Source organism: Eptatretus burgeri, chromosome 8 (assembly GCF_056783735.1).
Source record: "Eptatretus burgeri isolate ZD-2024b chromosome 8, Ebu_testis_v1, whole genome shotgun sequence".
In the NCBI taxonomy this organism is placed as follows: domain Eukaryota; kingdom Metazoa; phylum Chordata; class Myxini; order Myxiniformes; family Myxinidae; genus Eptatretus; species Eptatretus burgeri.
This window is the reverse complement of record NC_140968.1, coordinates 104,082,032-104,108,508: the sequence shown is the minus strand read 5'-3', so window position 1 is coordinate 104,108,508 and position 26,477 is coordinate 104,082,032. Positions and strand designations below refer to the sequence as shown.

Here is a 26,477-nt window from a genome sequence, read left to right as displayed (position 1 = left end):
GTGAAGCAAGATGGAGATTCAATAGAGGAAAAGACGAAGCGAAGCACGAAAACAGTTCAACAATAAGCACATTTATTTCACGATGAACGGAAAGCACACATATACAATTCCACCAAAAGCACATGTAAAAGAAGAAGACAATGCAATATTACACAAAAAGCAAATGCAACAATGCAGATCTATCCGACTACCGGGCACACGGCAACACTTATACAATTTTACTTCACAGACGGCTCCGACAACATATTCCCAAAGCAAAAGAAAAGAGAACCACCCGCCAGGATGAGGGGGGTAGGCGGGCCTGGGGCCGAGACCGTGTCGGGCCTACCCGTCTGATGATGAGACGCGGAGCGGTGGTGGTGCCTCAACTCCGCGGGCCTCGCGGACAGTGTCTGGTAGGGGGTGGGAAGGGGGCCCCCTTTGTCGCACTATCTCAGCGCGGGGGAAACAGGAGGGGGTTGCTGATGCTCGGGGGAAGGAGGATATTACCCTGTCTCGGGTCCCGCGGCGAGCGTCTCCTCCTCCACCTCGGTCGCGTTGCTGGCCTCTCTGTGCCGCTCCCGGCACCGACGCGAGCACCCCCTCGTACGCCTTCGCCGCCGTCACCTCTCCACAGCTCCGTCCTCTTCACTCCGACTAGTACCACTTCTTTCCAGCTCCACCGCCGACTCTCTTGAACTCCGCACAACTCAACTCAACTTCCAACTGAACTTTCACTCAACTGACGAACGCAGTCGTTTTTATAAGCCCCGTGGCTTCGCTCTTTTACCCTTGACCCTCTGCCTCCGACCCTTCACCTCTCTTGCTGGCTCCCCATTGGCCCGAGGAAAAGTGGGCGTGAATGCTTTTTGATCCATGAATTTGCATATAGCGACCGCCCTCCAACGCCCTGGAGGCGGGGCCAAATCGCCCCTCGCTCACCGATTGGACGGAACAAAAGTGGGCGTGAGTCGTTTTTGATCCGTTTTTCTGCGGAAAGTCCGTGATGTTTTTGAACACGCTGCTCGGTGCGCGCCCCGCACGAGTCCAGCATCGGTGCCCACGAGTGGCGCGAGATGACGGTGATGCGATGGTGGTGAGTTGTGACGGTAAAGGTCGTGGCGGTTGTGGTGAAGCGGCGTTGTGGTTGGTGGTTGTTGTTGTGATGGCCGCGTTGTGGTTGGTGGTTGTTGTGTGATGGCTGTTGAGACGTGGTTGGTGGTGGTAATAATGGCGGCTGGTCCAAAATAAAGATAGTAAAAGAAAAACGGCTATCCTGAAGAGTCGCAGCCCTCATGAATGACATTTATTCCCTCTAGACAACGGGTTTGGGCCTTACTACACATATACTTACCGAGATATCTCACCTAAGGGACCTGAATGGTGGTTTGCGAATTTGGTCAACCACAACACTACCCCCTCCCCTTTTTACAGACTCGTCCCGAGTCGTCAAATTTTCGTGTGCCAGCATGTGTAGTTTTCCCCTAGTACATTTTACCTACGGATCCCTGAGTGCGACATTCATGGTATTCGTGTCCCCAAAATAAATAACCTGAGGGCTGAGTAACTACCTAAACAAACTCACTCACACGGACGACTTAAATAAAATTGCCGGCGCTAAGACAAACATGCCGGGGGCGCACTCATATTTACAGTACATCTTACCTTAACTTACAAATTTTACACTAAACCATGGCCCAGGATCAATGAACTCTGCAAAAAGAAAGCAGTCAGCAGGGAGCCAGGCTGCCCGCATGCAGTCTCTGGCTCAAACAATGCAGGTGACAGGGAACGTGGCCGGCTGCTCACACGCCGTCCAAGGCCTTCCCTTTTGAACTGAACGCAGTGAACCACAACGGTGCATGGGCTGCACAAACGTAGTCTCCGTGCCAGCTCAAGTGGCACACGCAATGAACACAACGGATGGATGGATGAATGGTTTGAACTGAACGCAGTGAACCACAACGGTGCATGGGCTGCACAAATGCAGTCTCCGTGCCAGCTCAAGTGGCACACGCAATGAACACAACGAATGGATGGATGAATGGATGGACGCAAACACGGTGCACGGGCCGCCACTGCAGGCCCGTGTTGTAGCTGCCAACAGGGCAGTTCTTGCAGCTTGCAAACTGTTGCCTTGATCCTGGCGCACATGGCAATGAACAGGGGGGTGGGGCAAAGCAAAAATTGAACGGGGGCTGGTGAGCAGGGGCAGTGGGCATGGCATGGCAAAGGCAGCAGGCAAACACAGCCCGCAGAAGAAGGCCGCTGCAGGCAAACACAGCCGGCAGATGAACTGGCCGGCACAGGCCTTGAAGAAAAACAGCCAGCCGGCAGATGAAGTGAGCCGGCACAGGCCTCGCAGCAAAACAACAGCTGCCGATGAAGTTGGCCAGCCTTTGCCGTTCCGTGGAGGTTGGTGGAGGGAGTGCGGTGGTGCTGGCCACTTGGAAGGCGGGCTCGGACCTACCTACCTGTCTCCCTCCCAACCTATCGCCTTTGCCTGTCACTGTACATACCCACTCCCTTAATTTGTCAAACCCCAATTTAGCCCCAACTCATTTTTTTATTTATTTATTTATTTATTTATTTTTTACTTCCCCACTATAAATCGTCCCCTAACCCCTTTACTGTCCTTGTTCAGCTAACCTATCCTGTCACCTAGCCTACTCCCCACCCCTACGTTCCCTTCCCGGAGGGGAATAAGGGAGAGCTAACGTCCTGTGTCGAGGCCCAACGAAGCCTCAGGATGGCCTCCCCAGAGTTCAGCGATCTATAACACAAAGTGGGTCCAGCGGCCCACAACGAGAGCGAGGGGATGGATGGTGCGGAGGGGTACACTTCCTAATCTACCCTATCCATTTAACTGTTAAACTACCCCGGGGCTTTGAACAAGCGCCTCTCGCTTAAACTATTGGTTCGAACAACCCAGATTCCCGTCGCCTGTGTTGGTCTCCTCACAATTTCGGGCCTCGCCCCCCAATTTTCTCTCCGTGCCCTCACACGGTCTCATGGCTGGGACACGTGGCTCCCTTTGGCAGGCACGACCCTCTGCCGATTCCCCAGCTATGGCACCCCCGGGCACTACACTGCCTCCGAGCCTACCAGCTCCCTAACACCGGGGAGTGCCCCCCATGGCACCTCCCCTGAAACGCACACGTGGCAGGCTGGCTTCCCGGGCCCCTTTCCGAGGGTCACCCGTGCCCACAACACTGCCCACGCGGCTAATGGCGCCTCGGGCCCCCGCACCAAGCAGGCGCACCCGTGCCCACTACGCTATCCCGGCCCCCCATGGGCCCTTGGCTTACCACGGCCGACTAGCCTGGTGCCTGGGGTACCCACTCAGCGATACTCACCTTTCGCAGCCACGCTCCCAACCCGTCAACAGGGCTCCTGCACCCCTCCAAATGGGTTTCGAGCCTACACTCCCACCAACAACAAAACGACCTCCATTTTTCAATTTGACTAACCCAGCTAACTCACTTTACTCTGACCCCGGGGTCCCTTGGGCGGGAGTCACTCCTCCCCCCAATCACTCATCGCACCATGCATTCCCCATTCGCTCCACTCACACAGACCCGCTGGCCTCACTCACTCACCAAGCACATGCTTCCAATTCACTCACCAACAACTCTTCAACACACACACCACTGAACTCTGCCATCCTCCTATCTGCATCCCCTAACTAACTCGTGCTCCCACGTCGTCCCTTAAACTACAGCACGTTCCTTTTAACACTACGTCGCTAAACTACATCCCCTCTACACATTCACAAGTCTGTCACTGTCTCCAAATCATCAAAAATCATTTTATTTCCCAACCTAAATCTGGCTACAATCCCTCTAACTAATCCATTCCACGGACTCCATGAGGACTTACCCCTGCCCCATGAAGTCGGTCTAGCTAAGCTAACCCTTCCCCCTAACTAGTTTCCATCCTGTGCCCTAGGTTCAAGGGGGTCTTCCACCCCTTGCCCAGGAATCCTGTGCACCCGAAAGTGAGGCTTGTTTTTTTTGTTGTTTTTTTTCTACATGCGCATCACCAGCGCGGCAACTCCCAGCTCGCGCACTTTGCACCTGCCCGTGACGTCATGCAGCTGCACGTGTTCCTCGTCCCTCCTTGGACGGTACTATCCGGCAGGGATACCCCTCCTGCCGGATTCCAACCCCACGTGCAGCCATGGCGTCACCGTGCGCATAAAAAAAAACACAAGCCCCACGTCTCGAGGGGTTCCCCACGCGAACACATGTGCTTTGCCCGTTGGAGCTTAACACACACGATCGCGTGGAGAACCCGTCCGGTCCAAATCCGTAATCCTGCATAAACTTTATCCGTCCGCGGGATCGGCAAATCCACCGCGTGTGTTTCCGGACCGGGACTTCACTCTCGCAAGCGAGCACGTGGGGGTCTCGTGCGTTGCACAGCACGGACCTCGTGCTCACTGCTGGGTGAACCCGGCACGGTCCCCGAAACAACTACAGCCGCTACCCGGCTTTCTTTCCTCACATGTCGCCGTCGTCGCCATTCGACCCACGCACACCTGCGTGTTACGACGCTCACACTCCACACCATTACATTCACACCGGGAGACGCGGCTGCGTGCTCCCGCATGCCAACCGACATCTCCCTCACATACCGCTCTCTCACACACACGGTCTCCCTTGCACTCGGCCATTCACTCACGCATGCCATCTCCCTCGCACACGCGGCCCCACTCACTCGCGGCCTTCCACTCACTCGTGCCTCACTCACACACGCGGGGGCACTCACCCGCGGTGCCTCACTCATACACGGTGCCTCACTCACACACGCGGGGGCACTCAACCGCGGTGTTTCATCCACACACCGTCCCTCACTCACACACGCGGGGGCACTCACCCGCGGTGCCTCATCCACACTGGCCGTTTCATCCACACACACGGCCTCTTCCACACACGGTGCCTCATCCACACACGGCGTGCTGGGAAGCACGTACTCCGGCACCATCGCCACCACACCACTCACACACGGGGTCGCTTCCACACACAGGGACGCACTCACGCCTTGCACCACACACACAGGGACAACCACACTGGGGATTCGTGTCCCCACAAGGGTCTCCGGGGCCTCTATACCCCCCAAGCTCTCCGAGCACCCGTTCACAGCACTCGCCCCCTCAACCTCGCAAAGCACGACCGAACTCACCTGGTCGTGACTCGCCTCAAGGGGGCATACTCCCTCCCCTCGTTCCTGGAGGAGGCCATCCAGGTGCTCGCACCGGGCCTCCACCCAGTCCACCATCTCACCCCCATTGTCCTCCACTACCTCCGTGTGTGTGTGTGCGTCACTTACCCCGTCTTCATCGTGCAGTCTTCCCTCTATCATTCCCATCTCCCGTGTCTCTGCCCACTCAGTCACCTCTTCACCCTTTACCTCCCTATTTTTTACCTTCACCCTTTACCTCTACTATTTTTATTTCCTTTGTCGTCACCTCGTGTCTCGTCTCGCACGTTTTGGTCTCCCCATTTAATTTTTCCCTTTCGGTCACCGTCACGACCCTCGCCCAACACGCCCCCCGAATTATTTTTTCACCCGCCTCCACCGCGGGCCTGTCAGCCGTTGTACCCCCACCCAGCTCGTTCGCTCCCACACGTGGAGTCGCCATTTTTATCTCCCTGGTCACGGCCTTCATGCCCGCCTGCAGGCATCGGCCCATGTTCCGCGTCTCACCCCGCAGCTTTTTCGTTTCTTCCCTCATTTGCTTGTTCATTCCTTTCATTTCGTTTATAAATTCATTTGCGTTTGTATCCATTTTTTCGATTATTTGTTGTGTATTCGCATCCAGCTTTTGTGTATTCGCATCCATCCTCGCTGTCATTGCCGCCAGCATGGCGAATAGCTGGGCCATGTCGGGTGCGCTTGGGTGAGCCGTTTCGGCAGGGGTTGGGGAAGGGTTTTGGTGGAGAGGGGGAGGGGAGGTGTCATACACCGCGGCCGCTGCCGCACCCATTTCGGGCTCTGGGTTCAGTTGGGCGAGTTCGTTTTCCTGTACAACCAACATTTCCTGCACGGGGATTTCATCCTGAGCCATGGATCCTACACATTCTACATCCATTTCTAATACCCCCGGCTCCTGCTCGCCTTGAGACGCCATCTTGCTTCTCTTAAAGGGTTAATTTAACTCGCTCGTAATTTGGAGGGAATCGGGGGTCGCTCCTCTCACCCCTGGACCGATTCCCGTGAATTTAATTGGAGACAGGAGAGCCCGTTTTCCCGTTCTCCGTTACCAGTGCCGTGAGGAGGGCGATGGGTTTATATCGCACGACCTGACACCAGTGTTGCGGATTCGCGCCCGCCGGCGTGCGGACGGCCACGTAACTCGAATCGCGGCACGTCGCCCACCGGACGGACAATCCAGTCGTGACCCTCTCAGACTAACGCCGGGAACCAGTCACGGGTGGACCTTTCGGTCTCACCACGATCGTGCCAATCGGCCCCCGCGTGGGATAGGGTTGCTCGCCAAATTGGACCTTCCTAAGTACCCACACGGAGGGTAGACCGGGCGATCGCACCTCGCCGCAGGTCGACTTCGGACACGGGCCACTTTAAGCGACCCGTTCCGTACTATCTGGATAACCGAGCGGTGTTATTCGTCGGCCTCGACGGTTCGATTAATTATCGGGCGTTTTAGCCCACGACCAACCCTTTACGTGAAGCAAGATGGAGATTCAATAGAGGAAAAGACGAAGCGAAGCGGGAAAACAGTTCAACAATAAGCACATTTATTTCGCGATGAACGGAAAGCACACATATACAATTCCACCAAAAGCACATGTAAAAGAAGAAGACAATGCAATATTACACAAAAAGCAAATGCAACAATGCAGATCTATCCGACTACCAGGCACACGGCAACACTTATACAATTTTACTTCACAGACGGCGCCGACAACACATATTCCCAAAGCAAAAGAAAAGAGAACCACCCTCCAGGATGAGGGGGGTAGGCGGGCCTGGGGCCGAGACCGTGTCGGGCCTACCCGTCTGATGATGAGACGCGGAGCGGCGGTGGTGCCTCATCTCCGCGGGCCTCGCGGACAGTGTCTGGTAGGGGGTGGGAAGGGGGCCCCCTTTGTCGCACTATCTCAGCGCGGGGGGAAACAGGAGGGGGTTGCTGATGCTCGGGGGAAGGAGGATATTACCCTGTCTCGGGTCCCGCGGCGAGCGTCTCCTCCTCCACCTCGGTCGCGTTGCTGGCCTCTCTGTGCCGCTCCCGGCACCGACGCGAGCACCCCCTCGTCCGCCTTCGCCGCCGTCACCTCTCCACAGCTCCGTCCTCTTCACTCCGACTAGTACCACTTCTTTCCAGCTCCACCGCCGACTCTCTTGAACTCCGCACAACTCAACTCAACTTCCAACTGAACTTTCACTCAACTGACGAACGCAGTCGTTTTTATAAGCCCCGTGGCTTCGCTCTTTTACCCTTGACCCTCTGCCTCTGACCCTTCACCTCTCTTGCTGGCTCCCCATTGGCCCGAGGAAAAGTGGGCATGAATGCTTTTTGATCCATGAATTTGCATATAGCGACCGCCCTCCAACGCCCTGGAGGCGGGGCCAAATCGCCCCTCGCTCACCGATTGGACGGAACAAAAGTGGGCGTGAGTCGTTTTTGATCCGTTTTTCTGCGGAAAGTCCGTGGTTTTTGAACACGCTGCTCGGTGCGCGCCCCGCACGAGTCCAGCATCGGTGCCCACGAGTGGCGCGAGAATGGTGGGGGATGCGATGGTGGCGAGTTGTGACGGTAAAGGTCGTGGCGGTTGTGGTGAAGCGGCGTTGTGGTTGTTGTTGTGATGGCCACGTTGTGGTTGGTGGTTGTTGTGTGATGGCTGTTGAGACGTGGTTGGTGGTGGTAATAATGGTGGCTGGTCCAAAATAAAGATAGTAAAAGAAAAACGGCTATCCTGAAGAGTCGCAGCCCTCATGAATGACATTTATTCCCGCTAGACAACGGGTTTGGGCCTAACTACACATATACTTACCGAGATATCTCACCTAAGGGACCTGAATGGTGGTTTGCGAATTTGGTCAACCACAACAATATATATATATATATATATATATATATATATATATATATATATATATATATATATATATATATATATATATATATATATATATATATATATATATATATATATATATATATATATATATATATATACAGTGAAACTTCATTTCACCGCCAGCGCTGGGACATGGTTGTATATGGCGGTTATGCGAGGGTGGCGGTTGAACCGGGGGTTGCTAAAAGGGATTCAGATATCCGATATCAATGTCACGGTCTGTCCGTGCCACTACACAGGCATCCACGTGCGCCAGAATTGATCTATTGGGGGCACGTTTCAACAGTCTTTCGAGTTTATTTTTCCTTCTATTCCATCCTGTTTGGATCAAGGGATAAGAAATGGATAACAAAAATATCTAATACGTAAACTACATGTACTCCAGACACAGGCCTATTCACATGTACGTACTGTATTTGTTTCTGTAGACATGTTTAAAAAAACAGAGCTCAAAGTCATGGGCTCATAGTTATTGTGCCTATCATTTGCTTATGCCATGATAAGGAACTGAAGATTATAAATTACAATCTGTACAAGTGTTTTGATTACCACTGAACTGAACACATTAGTTAAATTACAGTACTGGTGAAATGGAAAGGCCTACCAAAAATATAATGGAACTGTCCATACTGTGAAACAGGATATGACCACCACGAGCTACGCACATAGAAGGCGATTGAGAACTTGTCAACATCGGCCTAGGCTGATAATGATGATTTGAAGAAGTCTGTGATGGAAGTTTGCTTTGCGGTTGCCACAGAAACTCTGTCAATCTCAAACTGCAACCGGCGCGCCGCCTTCAAATCCAAATCAGTGGATGACGAGTGGGCCTCAAGGTACCTGAACATGAGATCGTTTGCGGCTTTGGCCTCAATGGATGAAGAGATCGTGGCACTTCAACGTCATTGTCGTCCAGACATGCTGAACGAAATCTTTGAACTGAGCAGTCTCAATGCACGGCGTGAAGCAGACGGGACCAGCACGTGCTACCGATGACCATTCACCAATGATGACTAAGGTAATTTTTAGATAATTGCACAATATTGGTGATGTGGCGAAGTACAGGCGATCGCTGGCGGTGAGCGCTGGCGGATAAACGAGGGTGTTTTTCATTGCTGTAAGTACTTACGTACTGGGAAAATGTTGGCGGATGGCGGTGGTGGATCATAATTGAAAAATGCATTATGGAAATTTGGAAACCCTGATTTCAAGGCGGAAGGCGATGGTGGCGGTTTAAAGAGGGGTAGTTAATCGAGGTTACATTGTGTGTATATATGTATGTATGTATGTATGTATGTATGTATGTATGTATGTATGTATGTATGTGTATATATATATATATATATATATATATATATATATATATATATATATATATATATACCCGTATATATACATATACATATATACCCGTTGGGTTCTCGTTGTGACAGCAGTTGATAAAAAGTCATTTCAAAAAAAACAAAACAAAAAAAAAAAGATAGCTCCAGCAAACTATACCGCTGAGGTTGTTTGCATTGATCAAATAATCCAGAAGAGTACTTGACTGAATCGGTTCGTTGCCCGATTTGGACGAAACTTGATATTGCACATGAATGTGAAAAAAAAAACAGAGAAAAGAAAGTCGAAGAAATTATTGTGCGTAATCTTCTAAACACAATTTTATTTATAAATGAACAAGGAAGTATTGTTGCGGGGCCGGGCGTCGGCTGCGAGCACGACCACCAGACGGAGCAGTAGAGTTGGCTCGACCGATCGCCCGGAATTCAGATCATACTTCTTCGGAAAACTCCGGAAAAGTACGGGTCCCTTTTTGGACTGAACTCGCCAATAGACAGACCACGTGGGGTAGTGTCGATTGCCAATTCCAATTTCCCTAAATACCCACGTGCTCAAACCTACCGGGGAAATTCACCCTCGACGGCACCCGTACGGAACGAGCTGCTCAGCGTACTCGTTCCGTGTGCGATCCGAGCGGTTTGACCGCCGAGTTCCGTCGGTCCCGAATACCCTGTTACAACGGCACAACGGCCTTGCTAATTTTCCAACACGCACCATGTTAAACCAATAAAAGAAACACTAAAACGAAATGATACATTTAACACATGGTTTTATTTATAATAGGTGGGGAAAGAGGGGAGCATGTAAGAAGCAGAGTTATCACGACTAATAAGAATGAAATGCGAATAATGTACAAGGCACTTAACAGTTGCTACTTAAAGACGGGCACGCACACACACACACACACACACACACACACACACACACACACACACACACACACACACACACACACACACACACACACACACACACACACACACACACACACCCCAATGGTCTTTATTGAAGTCTTCCAGCTCAAGGAAAGGGAGCTGGAGACGAGAGCCTGCACTTGGACCTGTCCACCTCGTGTGGTATTCGACGATCTGGCTCGACGGGACTCGAACCCGCAACACGATGCCACTCCAAGCACCAGGGATGGAGAAAAAGCGTCGGACGCCAGGTGAACGAGACGAGAGACGACCCGAGCACTGCCAAGCCGACCAGACCAGACCAGATCAGATGAGTCGATCTCCGGAACCTCAAACCCGATCGCCCAACCCTGACGCTCATGCTCTTTCCAAGGTCCTGGCGTTTCTTATATGGCATTTCTCCTGCTGGAGGGGGTGTCGTGGGAAGGATCACCGTCTGAGACGTCTTGCCTCCCATTTGTCCGGGGTTCGTGAGAAAGTCGATGTCTATGGTATCTCACTCCTCCCATTAGTCGAGGGTTCGTGAGGAAGTCTATGTCTGAGACGTCTTACCTCTCATTGGTCGCGGGGAACATTCCATCTCTCTGGGGCGGAGTCGGAGCTCTGGTGGCCGAGGAAGCTCCGCCCACGTACGTGGTCGGATGCACGTATACAATGGCGTCGGTGTGAGGGAGCGAAGTGAAGACGTGTTGTTGGTGTTATAAGGGGTGTAAAAATCCTAACTATTAAAATAACGCACAGCGCACGTGTGGTGTAGCCATGCCCACAGGGAGGGGCATGATGATGATGCATGATGGGCGTGATGGTGGAGGAGTGGCCGTGGGGTTCGGCGAGGGATATGAGGTGTGCACGCCGTCTGAGGCGTCGTAGTAATACTGGAGTCGGCCGGCTCGTGAGTGTACCGCGTACGGAATAAAGGGGAGCCGCGGGCACAGTACGCCCTGGCTCGCACTCGTGCAACACAGCCCGGCTCGACTGTTCCTCCGCTTCGTGTCTGCCTGCTAAGCATCTCCCAATTCAGTACAGTACAGTTGGCGAACGAGGACCTTCGAATCGACGTGTGTAAGGGCGGCAAATGACCCGTGCGGTTCCAGGCTACGGAGCCAAAGGTCTCGCCGGCGCGAACATGGCAAAGGGTCGGTGCATGGCAAACGTACGCGTGCCCGCCTTCGTCGGAATCTACTTCGGCCACGTCGAGTGGGCAACGTTCGTTCATTTGGTTCATTTTCTTGTTCGTTTTGTCGAGGATACGCGTTTCGGCTCGAACGCGGCGTTGGACGTCGCGCAAGCTCTGGAGAATATCCGAGGTCTCGATGGTCGGGACACAGCAGATGGTCTAGGGGTCATCGCGATGGGCCAGACACGCACGGCCATGCGCACGGTCTGCGGCGCGGGTCGTGGGCGAGCGTGGCAATGCAGTCACTCGGACGGCGGTCTGGGCTCTCGAGGTCGTCTACGGTGTGTGAGCCGAGGGTCATCGCCCATTGTTACGGTCATAGATGGCGGTGTGCGAGGCGATCCTTCCGTCCCGCATCGAACCCTGCTTGCGATTGATCCGGAAATGACAAGATCAGTGGCAGGGGGGGGAAGGGAAGTGAGCGAGGCACGGATCGGGTGTCGAATTGAGTCCACTCGTGCTGGCCGCGCATCGCATTCGGCTGTGCCGTGCAAATTCACGGCAGAGGAGCATCCGGCACGGTTCAGAGATCATTTTATTTCTGGTCTGCGAGCAGCCATTGACATTGTCTGCGAGCAGCCATTGACCGACACCACATTCGACTCGGCGATCGCGACTGTTTCAGCTGTCGAGCAGACACCGGTGACCGCGCAAGTCCGCGCGATGGCTCAAGTGCCGCAGGGTGCTCGCACGCCTAGCGGTGCGGGACGAGAGCGCGCACCGCAGCACGGTCGCACCGGGAGCGAAGGGGCACCGCAGCACGGTCGCACCGGGAGCGAAGGGGCACCGCAGCACGATCGCACCGGGAGCGAAGGGACACCGCAGCACGATCGCACCGGGAGCGAAGGGGCACCGCAGCAGGACCCCAGTGACCTGGAGATCAGCCTGCAGCCGGGGCATGATGATGCCGGCGAGCCGGAGCAGGAGCCGGGCTCGGCGAGCCGGACCCTTTTGGGTCGGAACGGGTTCCGGTTCGTGCCTCCAGATGTGCCAGTGCTCTCTTCGAGACCTTCGTCGAATACCGAGGGCGAGGCGCTGGCGGCCGGGGCCGCGTCGATGCAGCGGGAGCCACCGTTCGTTGCTGCCTGCGGCGATGATGTGCGCTCCAGGAGCGGCGAGAGCCATATCAGCTTTCGCGATGAGTTCCCGCGCTTCGTTCGCGATGAGTTCCCGCGCTTCGGCAGGGTTCGTGAGGCAATGCGCATCGGTGTGGTTCAGGCAGCTTCAACAGGTGGCGGTGGGCCCGTGGCGTTAAAGGGAGTCGCGAGTCGCAGCATCAAGTCGACAACCAAGAAGCGGACTCGTGATGTGGGTTGTGGGTTGTTGTTCATGGCATATGTGTTTTTCCTTGCTCTAGTGATGCAGTTTAACGTTGTTGAAATAAATGCCAGCAGTTCTCATATAAAAGTGGATGTGGCGGAGATCAGTCAATGGGAGTTGGATTATGGTCAATGTGATGTGGGGGCGAATAAAGAAGGTTTGTTAGCCTCCAGTTGCTCCAGGCCGCAGGTAATTGCTTTGTCATGTGCTGGGATTTTATCAAAAAAGCGCGCTGTACGGAAAAATGAATTTACGATGCTTCGAATGTTATTCGTAATGATTTATAACGAGCCTATGATTGCAGTGTGGTTTAAGTGGAGTTGCTCCCGTCTAGCGGCCGTGTGGGTCTCGGAGATCGACTCGGAACCAAGACTGGTGCCCTGGTCTGCGTTACCTCCACCTCTGATTGCGAGCACAACTCGCTGTGTTCGCTCAAGGCCGTTGGGACGGGCGTTGGCGTCTCAACTGATGGTGGTGCGTGAGTTGTTTTGGCGCATTAAATGCATGCAGCCAGCAGCGCTGTTCAGCGCCCCCGGCCAAGGTCTAAGGCTGGCGCCACGGCTTCCAGATAGCGGGCTGCCGGCCTCGGGATGTTTATCTACGTCGGGTCTGCCTGGGGGGGGAGTGGGCCGGAGGCGTTTGATGGGGCCGGAGGAGGTTAGCTCGAGAGGTCGTTACGACCTTGGCCAGGGTCATGTCAGCATGGGCCACCTGGGGGGGGCGTTTTTGCTGCATAATGCCGCTGTGCTTCTCATTTTGCTGCTTCATATCGGTAACGCGGTCAGACCTGACCTTTGCTGCTCCGCTCGCTCGCATCGACACATTATATGATGTGGTGTGCTATTATACTTTGTTATTTTCATTTTATTTCCATGATTATTATACGAAATCCTTCGTGTTCTGCATGCTTCTTATAATACTGATCATTTAATAATCATACTTTTAGGAGGGAGGAGTGTGGTGTAGCCATGCCCACGGGGAGGGGCATGATGATGATGCATGATGGGCGTGATGGTGGAGGAGTGGCCGTGGGGTTCGGCGAGGGATATGAGGTGTGCACGCCGTCTGAGGCGTCGTAGTAATACTGGAGTCGGCCGGCTCGTGAGTGTACCGCGTACGGAATAAAGGGGAGCCGCGGGCACAGTACGCCCTGGCTCGCACTCGTGCAACACAGCCCGGCTCGACTGTTCCTCCGCTTCGTGTCTGCCTGCTAAGCATCTCCCAATTCAGTACAGTACATTTAATTCCCATTAGACAAGGGAAAAGGGAGCAAACTGGCAACACGCCAACACCTACTTGCCGATATATGTTGTGTGCTCATGGCTTCCTGATTCGCAACAGTATTAGATCAAAATGGCGATGTTTATTTTATGCTGAAAAATAAATCGTTCTTTGTCAATACTAAATGTTTGAGATTTTAAAATAAATCATTTCAAGAAAAAAAAAAGATAGCTCCAGCGAACTAGACCGCTGAGATGGTTTGCAATGATCAACTACTCCCGAAGAGTACTTCACTGAATCGGGAATTTATTTTTTTTCGTTGCCCAATTTGAACAAAACTTGATACTGCACACTCTAGGAGAATGGTGAGTAATTTGGGCCGAACATTTTTGCGCTATCGTGTACCGTTTTGGCTGTATTTCGGGAACATACATACATACAAGATGAGAGTTTTAGTAATATATATATATATATATATATATATATATATATATATATATATAGAGAGAGAGAGAGAGAGAGAGAGAGAGAGAGAGAGAGAGAGAGAGAGAGAGAGAGAGAGAGAGAGAGAGAGAGAGAGAGTGAGAGAGAGAGAGAGAGTGAGAGAGTGAGAGAGTTTGGGTGGGTGAAAGAGAGAGGGATATATATATATATATATATATATATATATATATATATATATATATATATATATATATATATATACACACACATACATACATATATAAAAATACATATATATTGTTGAGGAGCGGCAGTGGCCGGATTCGCACCTGCTCTTTATAGCCCAGTGTTAAGGACTCGGACCTCACTTCACAGCACCGCCGTTTCGGGGTTATAACGTCGGCTGGTTCGGCATAATTCTCGGGTTACGTGCCTCAGATCACGATACCAAAATACACCTGTGCTTTGCCAGCTGGGGGAATAGACCCCGGTTACAGACTGGTTTTGTCAGAGACCGAGTGAATTCTGCCAGTTTTTAACCATTTTAGTTTTATATACCAATCGAGCGAATTCTTTCTCAGCACGGCACGAACAAACCCAAAGCGGCAACTTCATATGAATCAGCCAGATTTGTTGGGGACACATCATGGAACACGACACAAGCAAGCATTCACAACAATGTTATAATTAATCTATAACCCGTTCTTAACTATGGAGCTACGGATTGCGAGTTTCGAAGGGAATCCAAACAAGATAAATCTTAAACAACATGCAGACAAGACATGGACAGCATGCAGACAAGACACAGAGTACTTGGTGATACTTAATGGACGGGATGAAAAGTGTCAAAGGCCCGAATGTGGCTCGTGACAAGCCGATGTCCACAAATTTGAGCACCCAAGCTCAAACCCGCCGCGTGGCAAAATGGCGCCAGTACTCTTCTATGTGTCGCAACCCTCACGCACGCAGCCTTGGCACGTTCAGACCCCGCGAGGTCGACTGCACCAAAGCGAAAGATCGATGGTTTGCTCCAGCGGGTTTCTCAGAAGGTCCAGCATACAAATCCGGACCTGGCCTGTTCACCAGACAAGGCCAAATCGAGGTGTTGAGCTCCGGCAGGCGGATCGGCAATCGTGTCGAGCTGTGTCGAGAGTAAGGACAGAGTAACGTGGTTAGACGCAGGTTGAACCTGTCGATGACCGCCTCTCGAAGCCGACTCCGGACTCACACAGCAGCCAGGTCCTCTCGAAGCAGATTCCAGCCTAACCCTCAGGTTCAGTTCCTCCTACTGCCGATCGCACACTCGACCTCAGGCAGATCCTCTCCCACCCGATGGCAGACAGACCTCATTCAGTCCCTTCCTTGCCTTTCTTTCGGCTCGCTCTTTACGAAAAGCCGATCGCAAAAACCCTCATGCAGTTTCTCCTACTGCCGATCACCCGACTCGACACTCGTCGTTTCTCTGTTACCTTCCCGGCCCTCACTCGCCTCGAAGCCACACCCTCTCTGCCGACTGGGCGGGGCCTCGTCCGGAGAGGGGAAGGAAGAAGAAGAACCTCTCGGTACACCACCACCGTAAGAGGAATAAACAGCCTCTTACACCTCCCCACACACATGTAATGTCCATTTACGGAACAACCTGGCTAAACATGCATTTAATGGGGGATCTGGGCTAATCCTATATTTAATAGCATACTGAGGGCCATTTCCGCAACACCACCCCCACATTTCTCCCGAGGCTCTCCCGAGCCTCCATCTGGGGCAGCCCACGGTAATGGCCCTGTCTAACGTACAGCACAGATCTCCCATTTACCCTAACCCACAACAAGGGAAGCACTTAACTCCAAAAACCAAAGTGTCACAGTAAGATTGGCATGTCCCTATCCGAGTGTGTCGGATCATGAATCTAACAAACAAATTCACACTCGATGCACACTACTTAACATTCTAATTATGGATTTGAACGGGAGGGCATTCAATTTTACTTTTAACACCAATATTTGCATCGGAGCAGAACATTCAAAGGTTCAAAGTTCTTTAATGTGTTCGCTCCTTCATGCCCCCTCCCGGCAGTATTGTCCATTCACCCCTGAGGGTTTCCTCACTTTGTGGCCTTATAGGCCTCTCACCAGGTGAGTTCAGGCGGCCCAGTGGCCTAATCTCACAAAGAGTTCTTCAGCCCACTGAGCCCACAAAATGGCATGAATCTTCGGCCGCAACGGCCCACAAAAACACTTTGGCCTCAATGGCCCACAAAAATGCTTCAGCCCATATGGCCTACTCACAAGCAGCAGCAGGCAACAAGGCCTACATTGGACAGCAGCTGGCACAGGAATGGTGGAACCGTGATATCGATGGTAAGCAAACGCAGTTTGGAGGCGTTCTTGAGGACGCAAATGTGTGTGCTGACATCAGACCAGGTGAGATGGAGTGTACCCTTAACCTTCCTTGCCTGACTTGTTTTGGTTAAGTTCTCTTTTCTTTTCTTTTTTTTTCTTTTACAGACAGGATGGTGCATTTCTTACTCAACGTTATCTTCGTGGATGTGTGCTCATGACATACTGGTGGCCTCTCTGGCACTTGGAGAGGGTGACCTCGCCTGGCCCTTGTTCACAAATTCTCCCATCAACATTACTCGTACCAGCTGTCATGCATGAATGGTGCGGAGGAGAGTCCATCGAACCAAACCATTTACTTTTAGCTCTAGACAATGAAACAAACCCTGCTATGGCTAGAATGATCCTAATGACCCATTTTTCCCGACCTGGCACACTGTTCCATTCTTTTAAACCTGGTCAAGTCCCTTATGTCTTTTCCCATTTGGTGGTGCCAGGCACAACTCACTGTCTGGAGAGTGTGACTACTACTTGTCCTCTTTGCCTGCTTTCAATCGGGGGTGGAGGACACCCAGTGACCTCGGGGTTCACCTGAGCGTGCTTCTAGCGCTCCAAACTAAGGGGTGGCTCTCAAGCTCCCATACTGTGCTCTCCGAGCACCCTTACTGTGCCCTCCGAGCACCTATACTGTGCTCTCCTGGCACTAACCCTACCGTGCCCTCCCGGCACTAAACCTACCGTGCTCTCCCGGCACTGAACCCTACCCGTGCTCTCGTGGCACCTCCGACAACCTTCACCTGCCAGGAACCCCCAAAGCCCTGGTGCCCTATTTCCCGACTCACCAACTTCCAATACCATGTCACACTACCAGCCAGTATCCCCATACCTTGGCCTGCACCTTCCCCTCGCAGTCCGCCTGCACAATGGAACAGCAGCCAGAATCCATGTCAAATTCTCTAAGTCCCCCTAACCTACACTAACTTGGTTAGGAGACTCCTACCGACAGGGTACGTTGTTCGCACTCACTCTCCTCATCTGCACAATCACGCCATTCACCCAAACACTTTAGTCATTCATTCCACAGTGCCACACACCCAGGCCACAACACCATCCAACACCTTTCACGTTTACGTGAAAAAAAAAAACACATCAGTCCCTCGGATCCCACTTGGTCATCAAATTTAACTGGTACACTTTTTCATCAAACCCCAATCAATTTGTCACTACGTCCGTCGTCCGCTGGCCTCCTCCATACTGCCCTAATCGTTTATTTCCAACAATTTAAACGAAACATCAAAATGTCTTCACCAGTCCCATGGAACCTCTGCATCGTTCCAACCAGGCATTTCAGTCTTCTCTCAAACAAGCCACTCTTTGTCATCAACTTGTTTCAGGTGTGTTTAACGCTCTGCCTGTAATGTTTCCACCACTTTTTTTTTCAGTAATCACCCAAATCCACTTGTGCCACTCTTATCCCTTTTATCATCTCTCAATTTGCAATCTCTCGATATAATTTCCAATCAATTTTCACATCCCAATATGGCCTGCTTTCTTTGGCTCATTGGATGGGGAGTGAGGGAATGAATCTCCCATTACATGACCCCGCCGCCTTTTTGCCATGGCTCAAAGGGGTCACGCCTCAATGGGGGTTGTGGTCCACCCCCTCCTTTTCTCCAGGGTTCACAGAAATCAGGTAAACCCCAATCGGGGAGCGGCCTCCCCCTCTTCTCTTGGGTTCACGGAAATCAGGTAAACCCCAATCGGAGGAATGGCCTCCCCCTCTTCTCCAGGGTTCATGGAAATCAGGTAAACCCCACTCGGGGAAGCGGCCTCCCCCTCTTCTCCATAACTCCCTGAAGACAGATAAACCCCACTCAGCTAGCCAAACCCCTAATGTGCTCAGATAGGTTTGAAGACCAAGTGACACACGCCAGTGCCACTTGCTTCTCATCTGCACTCTTCCCCAAAGTTCCTGTGAGGCTGATGGAGAAATTAAAATCCAATTTCTAAAGCCTGCTCCTGGATGGAGCCCCTCCAACTCTGCAAGAACCCATGCGGAGCTGTCCATTAAGGATTTTGTCCCCTGTGTCAAGTTCTTTCCTGGTGGCATTTCTATTTCCCCTTGCACCTTGAACCTATTTCCTACGTCACCACTCATTCCACGCTCAGGACTCGCACACAAAGCAGGCTCCACCCATTCCAAGGTTAGGTGTTCACATTCCATACCTTCAACCTTGCCTGCACACTGACCAACCGCCTCGCACTCCAGGATTACATTCTCGACCACCAGGTGAGTACCCACACACGTTTCAGCCTCGGCAGCACATACCGGTGCTGTAGTCTGGACTGTGGGCTCACAGCATTCATTCACAGGCACTCCACACACATTCAGGGGTCACACATATGTGCACCCCATCGGACAGAGCCTCATTAACATAAAATTCAATTCCTACCTTAAGCTCATCGTCCGCACCATGTATGCATGTGCCCACTTACCTGCTTCGTTCCAGAGTCACCTCGGTCCGGTCGCTTCTCTCCAGCAGGTTACTCATCATTGATTCGCCACACTCCTCTGGGGCTGTCAGCTCCACATGCTGGACCTGCTCAAAATGTATTTCATTCGTCAACAACCCCACATGCTCCCTCAATGTCTCCATCACCAGGGTTTGCTCTAATTGTGGTGTCATCCGACGAGTGATGTCAATCAAGTCCCGCACCACTAACATTCTTCCCTGTGGTGATGCCACACATCCCATATTATTGTGTTGTTCTACTTCCTGGCTCCATTTTCTTTTCCATTTGAGTCGTTCTTCCTCTCTGAGCCTTTTCAGTTGTTCGTTATCTTTCCGGAGTTTTTCCAACTCCGTGTACTCCAACCTTGCTCTCTCCTTTTGTTGGTCAATTTCAAATTCCTATTCTTTTCGTTTCCTCTCCCACTGTCTCTCTTGTTCTTCCTTCTCCAATCTCGTCGTTTCTCTCAATTGGTCAATTTCCCTGTCCTGCTTCATTCGTTGTTCTTTCACCATCTCCTCACACTCCAACCTTGCTTTGGCTTCCAACTGTTCGATGTGCACAGTGTGTTTCCTGAACGTTTCATTCTCCGTTCTCGTTCTTCCCTCTCTTAACATCCTCAGCTCATTTTGTAATTCCCTCTCTTTATTTTGGTGTTTTTGTAACTCAGAAGTTTTTTTCCCGTAATTCCTTGCTCATCTCCACACCTCTTTTGCATTCTTCCCTCCTCATTTCATCCATTTCCTTACAGGATTCCCTTAGTCGTTCCAGATATTCCTCTTTTCTTTCTATCTCCTGTTCTCGGATTTCTCTTATCCGATTGCCTGTGCTTACCTTTCCCTTTAGTAGTTCCACTTCCAAATCGTGTTTCTGTTTTTTCTCTTCCAGCTTTGTTTTCCAGTCTTCTTCCAAGTTCTTCCTATCCCAGGAGTTACTAATTTGCTCTTCCTCTATTCTTTTGTTCAGTTCGCTCTTCTCTTGTTCCAACTCATGGGTACTCCCCTCTACTTTCCTCATTTCTCCCTGTAGTTCCTTGAACTGTCTTGACTTTTCCAACAATTCTTCCTTCCCCTGCTCCAGATATTTCTCTCTTTTTATCTTCCGTTCTAGGCTTTCTCTTATCTGATTGCCTGACCTTACCTCTTCCTTCAGTCGTTTCAATTCCAAATCGTGTTCCCGTTTTTTCTTTTTCAGCTTTGTTTTCCATTCTTCCTCCAAGCTCTTCTTATCCTGGGAGTTACTAATTTGCTCCTCCTCTATTCTTTTGTTCAGTTCACTCTTCTCTTGTTCCAACAAACAGGTAAACCACACTACTTTATTCTTTTCTCCCTGTAATTCCTCACCTGTTGGCCAAGTCATTTTCCAGCCACCGAATTGGTTACTGTGCATCGGCCAATTGTTGTGACATAATTTTCCTGAACTACGTCTGCGTGCCGTAGTGCCTCGTCCAATTTAATTTGTAACTCCTCAATGTAATTCCCATCACACTCCACCTCTTCCAAGGTATCCGCCAATCGTGCATGAATCTCATCAATGTACGCGTTGCCGTCCTGCTTCGATTGCCACGACGCATGCCATGACCAAGTGGTTTGGACCGATGGGTGGGAGCGCTTTCTTCATGCTGTGCGGTTTGTTGCGCTATTATTAGTCCACTCCCGCTTCGTGTCGCGCTGAGGTGGAGCCGAGCCGCCATTTTGCGACTCCATTTTTCTTTATAATTTTGAAGTTTTACAGCTGAGCCGCTCAAAATAAAATCAAAGCAAATTTGGACCGTTTTTATTTTTCCCCCTCGCACCTCGTAACCAATGTTCGGGGAGCGAAATGCACCACAGGTCCAAATACCCAACTCCTGACTACCAGTGTTACGGATTCAGACGAGTGATGTCACTCACAGACCGTAACCCGTTTTTTTTTTTTTTCAGAACTGACTTTCTCATCTTATATATTATTTCCGAGTTTGTGATTTCGTGTCGCGCTATCTTCGACTTTGTTCTGCGCTCGAGTAACGTGATATTCGGCTTACATTATCCCAGAGACCATGAGGTGCATGGTACAAAAAAAGTAAATAAAATGGTTCTCAAACGGTGAAATCGTGCCAAAAACGGTTACTGCATTTGGCTTTGTGTCCTACAAGACTTCGCACAGTGGTTACTTCGCTTAGGCAATGGGCAATTGCGCTACAACCATCCTGATATTCCTCACTGCATTCAGATTCCACCTGATTGTGAAGTCGTCAAGGAACATTTGGAAACTGAAGTGTTCATCAACCTACAAAACCCTCTACTCCTGTCAAACACTGTCATCCTGACACCCACAAGTCAGTATGCCCTGAGAATGAATGATGACATCACACACAAATTACCAGGCACTATCAAAGTATACTTAAGTGCAGACCAAGTCATTTGCGAAGATCCACGAGAGGCTGAGCAATATCCTTTAGAATTTCTTAATTCCATTATCCCAACTGGCATGCCTCCGCACAGACTACTCTTGAAGCCTGGTGTCATTATCATGCTCTTACGTAACCTAGATATAAAAAGAGGGTTATGTAATGGTACACGACTGATTGTTAGGAATCTCCACACCCATGTTCTAGATGCCGAGATCCTAACTGGGGCAAACAAAGGTGACTATGTGTTGATACCACGAATCAAACTGGCCCCATCAGATGTGAACTTGCCATTCATTCTTGAAAGAACACAGTTTCCAGTAAGAATCAGCTACTGCATGTCTATAAACAAAGCGCAAGGCCAAACCTTTGATAAAGTTGGGTTCTATCTTCCACAGCCGGTGTTCAGCCACGGTCAGCTCTATGTTGCCTTCTCACGATCACGTCGGTTCTCGGACATTACGGTGCAAATTATACCAACTACAAAACAAGGGTTCCACAATGACAATGCTATAACCCAAAACATTGTGTATCAAGAAGTACTTTGAACATTGTATTCCACTTACTGCATGAAAGTAAAATTACTACTGATACTCTGCATATATACCATGATATTTCAAAAATGTAATGGGCCCAATATGTTCTCATGGATCAGGTATTACGTGGCGGAGTTATGCGCTCTACCGGGTGCCATTCTAGTTTTAATATAAATGGTCGTATTCCTTTGGTGCTTGTCGAATGACATACTTTCACTATGCTGTGACACTGTCCACCAAGGTGGGGGCAACAAAATCAGAAAACTCCACGACATCGTATCATCTCAAGAACCTATCTATTCAAATAGAGTCGAGCTTCTGGACGTGCACCAGACTTGGTTGCATGATGGTTAGAGCGTTCGCTTTAAGTCTGGGAGGTTGACGGTTCAATTTCGACCCTGACTGAGTTATATCAAACACTAAAAATGGTAAGTGCTGTTTCCTCACCCAATGCTCAGCATTTAGAAGTTAGAACACCAATAAACCCCATGGGTTGGTATCCTTGGGGGAAGGGGATTTTCCCTCAAATTGCTCCACTGACGAAGTTGAAAAATGTCGGCACAATATAGCAGTCGGCACCCATCGTGGTCCAGGAAGAAACTTCTCCAAAGTTTATCGGCTGTGTTTGTCTTTTCCCAGGTTCTGTTATCTGCAATGTCTGCATGATTTGTGCGTAACATCTTCTTTAAGCCTTCAAAACTGTAGAAAAAATAATAATAGGATGACGGGTCCTGAAGCTCACCTGGATCAGGTGCAACAGTCAACGACGTCATAAAATATCGAAATTTTGTTCATGCGCAGAATCTTGTCACGTGATTCGTTGAACGGAAACCCTATCAATGTTGATTACAGTGATACATGTTTACAGGTGATGTTTTTGGCTTAAGGCACGGCTGTGCTGCTGATGCAACACCCCCCTCCCCCCCACAGTAGATTAGGGCAGGAATTATTTTAACGTTTCAGGCCTGATTTCAACCTGTTCACGAGTTCAGATTTTGATGCAGTCAATAAACCTTCCTTTAGGCATCAAATATGAAGGTTGTGGCCAAGTTTCATCAAAATCGTGTTTGGTTCAAGCAATAATGACTGAAGTGTTTACAGACTCACTGACTGACTAGTCCGGTGAGGTTATGCGATCAAGCAGTGTCCGTACGTCAAAGTCCAGGTGAGCTAATAATTGGTGAGATTGAACCATTTATATTTCCCTGTACACAAATCACAATTAATAGCTCTTCCACAACTCCCATCCTGGATAGAGTGTGTGTTGCTTTTTGTGAATCAATAAAATGAGGCACTTTCTGCCCCCGTAAACTACACTTTCACGACTTCTATGAGGAAAATGGGGAGGCATTTGCTTGAGAGCTCACGAGGACGCCCAACATTGGCAACATCAGCAATTCCTGGTGCAACCATCACAATGACGAACGGTGCAGCCACCATCTTTTGTCAAAGCGGAACGCACCATTTGCAAAGTAGCAACAAGCAGCTGCTACCGTCATGGCGTTTTGTAAATCATGTCATCACAGCCACAGAAAACCATATGAAGACCATTCAGGAATGATGTCATGACGGATGAAAGAGCATAAACGTTAGAATGCTCTACTTGCACACTTAGGAAGCTGATGGTTCCTGCCCGATTGGAGAGAGCAGAAAGGCCGAGAGCAATATGCCGGGACAGCGTAAGCCTGCTCGTGTTGTTACGACTGAAATGGTTTGAAAGATGGTGTTCCAAAAATGCAGTAATAAATTGGCACTATTTACATATTTACAGCAATATGGAAAAAGATTGTTTTTAAAAAATTTTATTCTGGATGAAACTGCGCAATCATTGCCGATTGGAACAAAGCATCACAGCGGTGCATGTACAGTTACTGTCTGTACAGAGGAAAGCTCCATTTCAAATGCGCCAACATGATTTGCTAAAGCAAAATCATAACAGTTTGTGAAGCTGCCTGATACAAAAATAAATCTATCACATTGCTTCGAAACAAATTTCTCTCCACAATGCTATTTGGACTTTGTAACAGGTACAAGGATCGTGATGGCAACTCATGGTGAAAAGGAACCAAGGAAGCCAGTGATACCAATTATAAATGAAATGGCCCCAAATTAGAAAACAAAGAAATGAGTACTATCACAGTACCCATAAACAAACAATGACTAACAGTAGTGTACAGCTTGCACACTGATCTGAGAAGAACTACCACAATGAACCAAGGACCTTCGAAAATGGCCCAAACCCCCAAACATCCCCAATCTGCACCACATTTCACTTTCGTCAGTAATCAAATATTGTCTGAGCACCCTTTCCACAAAGTCCTCACCACTCTACCCAAACTTAATTCCTTCCATGCTTGCACCTTCCCTTTTCGGTTCATCTTCGTTAATTTGACTGTTCATATTTTTCACCGCCACCGATTATTAAAAACATCGATTGCACTCTTCTTCACCACCAAGTCTCCATAAACTTTCCTTTGACAGTCACCAAGTACAAATCCTCAACTTCAAGGCAGAGGAAGATAGCGGCATGGATGGAGGGCTTGCAATCATTCACTGATGGCCTGTTAGTGACAGGCTGAGGTTGGAGCCGGTTTGTACCAATCCCAGTTAGAGCTCGGTGTGAGACCTCTGAGAGTTTGACAGGTCTCGGCCAGGGAGGCTTCTCATAAATTCTACAAAATCTGACTCCTGGAGAGGGAGAGAAGAAGGAAAAGGGAATGAGAATGTGGAGAGGAAGTGGACATTAAATGAATTGATGTTATTTAGTGATCAAACTGAAATAACAAACTTGATTCTGGGAAGAAAATTACAGTTCAACTTGTACCTGTGTACATGGTAAAAAATAACTACGTATGGAAATATGACAGATAAATGGTAAACCCTTGAGTTTAGTGGTTCTGCAATTTCAGATACCTCTATTTCCAAAAGGGTAGGGAGGGAGAGGGAGGATGAAAGATGGGGGAGAAACTGAGCTTCTCCAGAACATCCAATACGTTTATACAGGCGAGGAACAAGATTGGACCACGACACCACCTGGGGGCAATCCAGCCTCACTGAGAGACAAGAGGGTTCTCTTGATAGGAACACACAGGCTGTGGAATCGAGGATGTCGGATGATCAGGTGGTTTAAAAGTTGCCAGGTATGCTGCAGGTGTTGAGCTTCATAAGCTGAACAGGTAGCCAGATTTTGTCAAATGCCTGTGATATCCACTCAAAAACATTAGGAGCACCTGCTCTTTCCATGAATAGACTTATCAGGTGAATCCAGGCGAAGCTATGATCCCTTATTGATTGCACCTATTAAATCCACTTCAATCAGTGTAGATGAAGGGGAGGAGACAGGTTAAAGAAGGATTTCTAAGCCATGAGATTATTGAGACATGGATTGTGTGTGTGTGTGTGTGTGTGTGTGTGTGTGTGTGTGTGTGTGTGTGTGTGTGTGTGTGTGTGTGTGTGTGTGTGTGTGTGTGTGTGTGCCATTCAGAGGGCGAATGGGCAAGACAAAAGATTTAAGTGCCTTTGTACAGGGTATGGTTGTAGGTGCTAGGTACACCTGTTTGAGTGTGTCAAGAACTGCAACGCTGCTGGGTTTTTCATGCTCAGCAGTTTCCCATGTGTATCAAGAATGGTCCACCACCCAAAGGACATCCAACCAACGGCAGGCCAGTGGTCAAAAACGGTTCATTGATGAAATAGGCGAAAGAAGGCCGACATGAATTGTGTAGATGGACGACAGTTAGTCAGCTGACAGTCCAGCACAACATTAGTGCCGAATGAGCCATAAAATAATGTACAACTCGTCGTACTTTGACACGAATGGGGTATGGCAGCCGACGACCGTACAGAGTTCCACTTCTTTCAGCAAAAAATATGAACCTGTGGGTGCAGTGGGCTAAGGAACAAAAATACTGGATTCTGGAGGATTGGAATAATATTACCTGGTCTGATGAATCCCAGTCCCTGCTGTTTCACGCTGATGGGAGGACTAGGGTGTGGAGAAAACCACATGAGTACACGCATCCATCATGCCGTGTGTCAACATTGCAGGCTGGGGGTGGTGGTGTGATGGTGTGGGGTGTGTTTTCATGGCACACATTTGGGCCGCTTGATAAAAGTGAAGCAACGTTTGAATGTCACAGGATATCTGAACATCATTGCCAATCAGGTGCATCCCTTCATGGCAGCAGTGCATCCATCTGCGCAC

General features: G+C 49.9%; 1 protein-coding gene across 3 annotated transcripts in view; it reads right to left on the bottom strand.

Annotated features, from left to right (window-relative positions):
- Positions 1-24,059: 24,059 nt before the first annotated feature.
- The window catches only part of PDIA5 (protein disulfide isomerase family A member 5), a 66,391-nt gene continuing 63,973 nt past the window's right edge, over positions 24,060-26,477 (bottom strand). For all 3 annotated transcript variants that reach the window (XM_085893379.1, XM_085893380.1, XM_085893381.1), the window contains one exon: positions 24,060-24,961. In XM_085893379.1, coding sequence (XP_085749505.1) covers positions 24,881-24,961 — 81 coding nt within the window. In that variant the 3' untranslated portion in view covers positions 24,060-24,880. The remainder of the gene's footprint in view (positions 24,962-26,477) is intronic.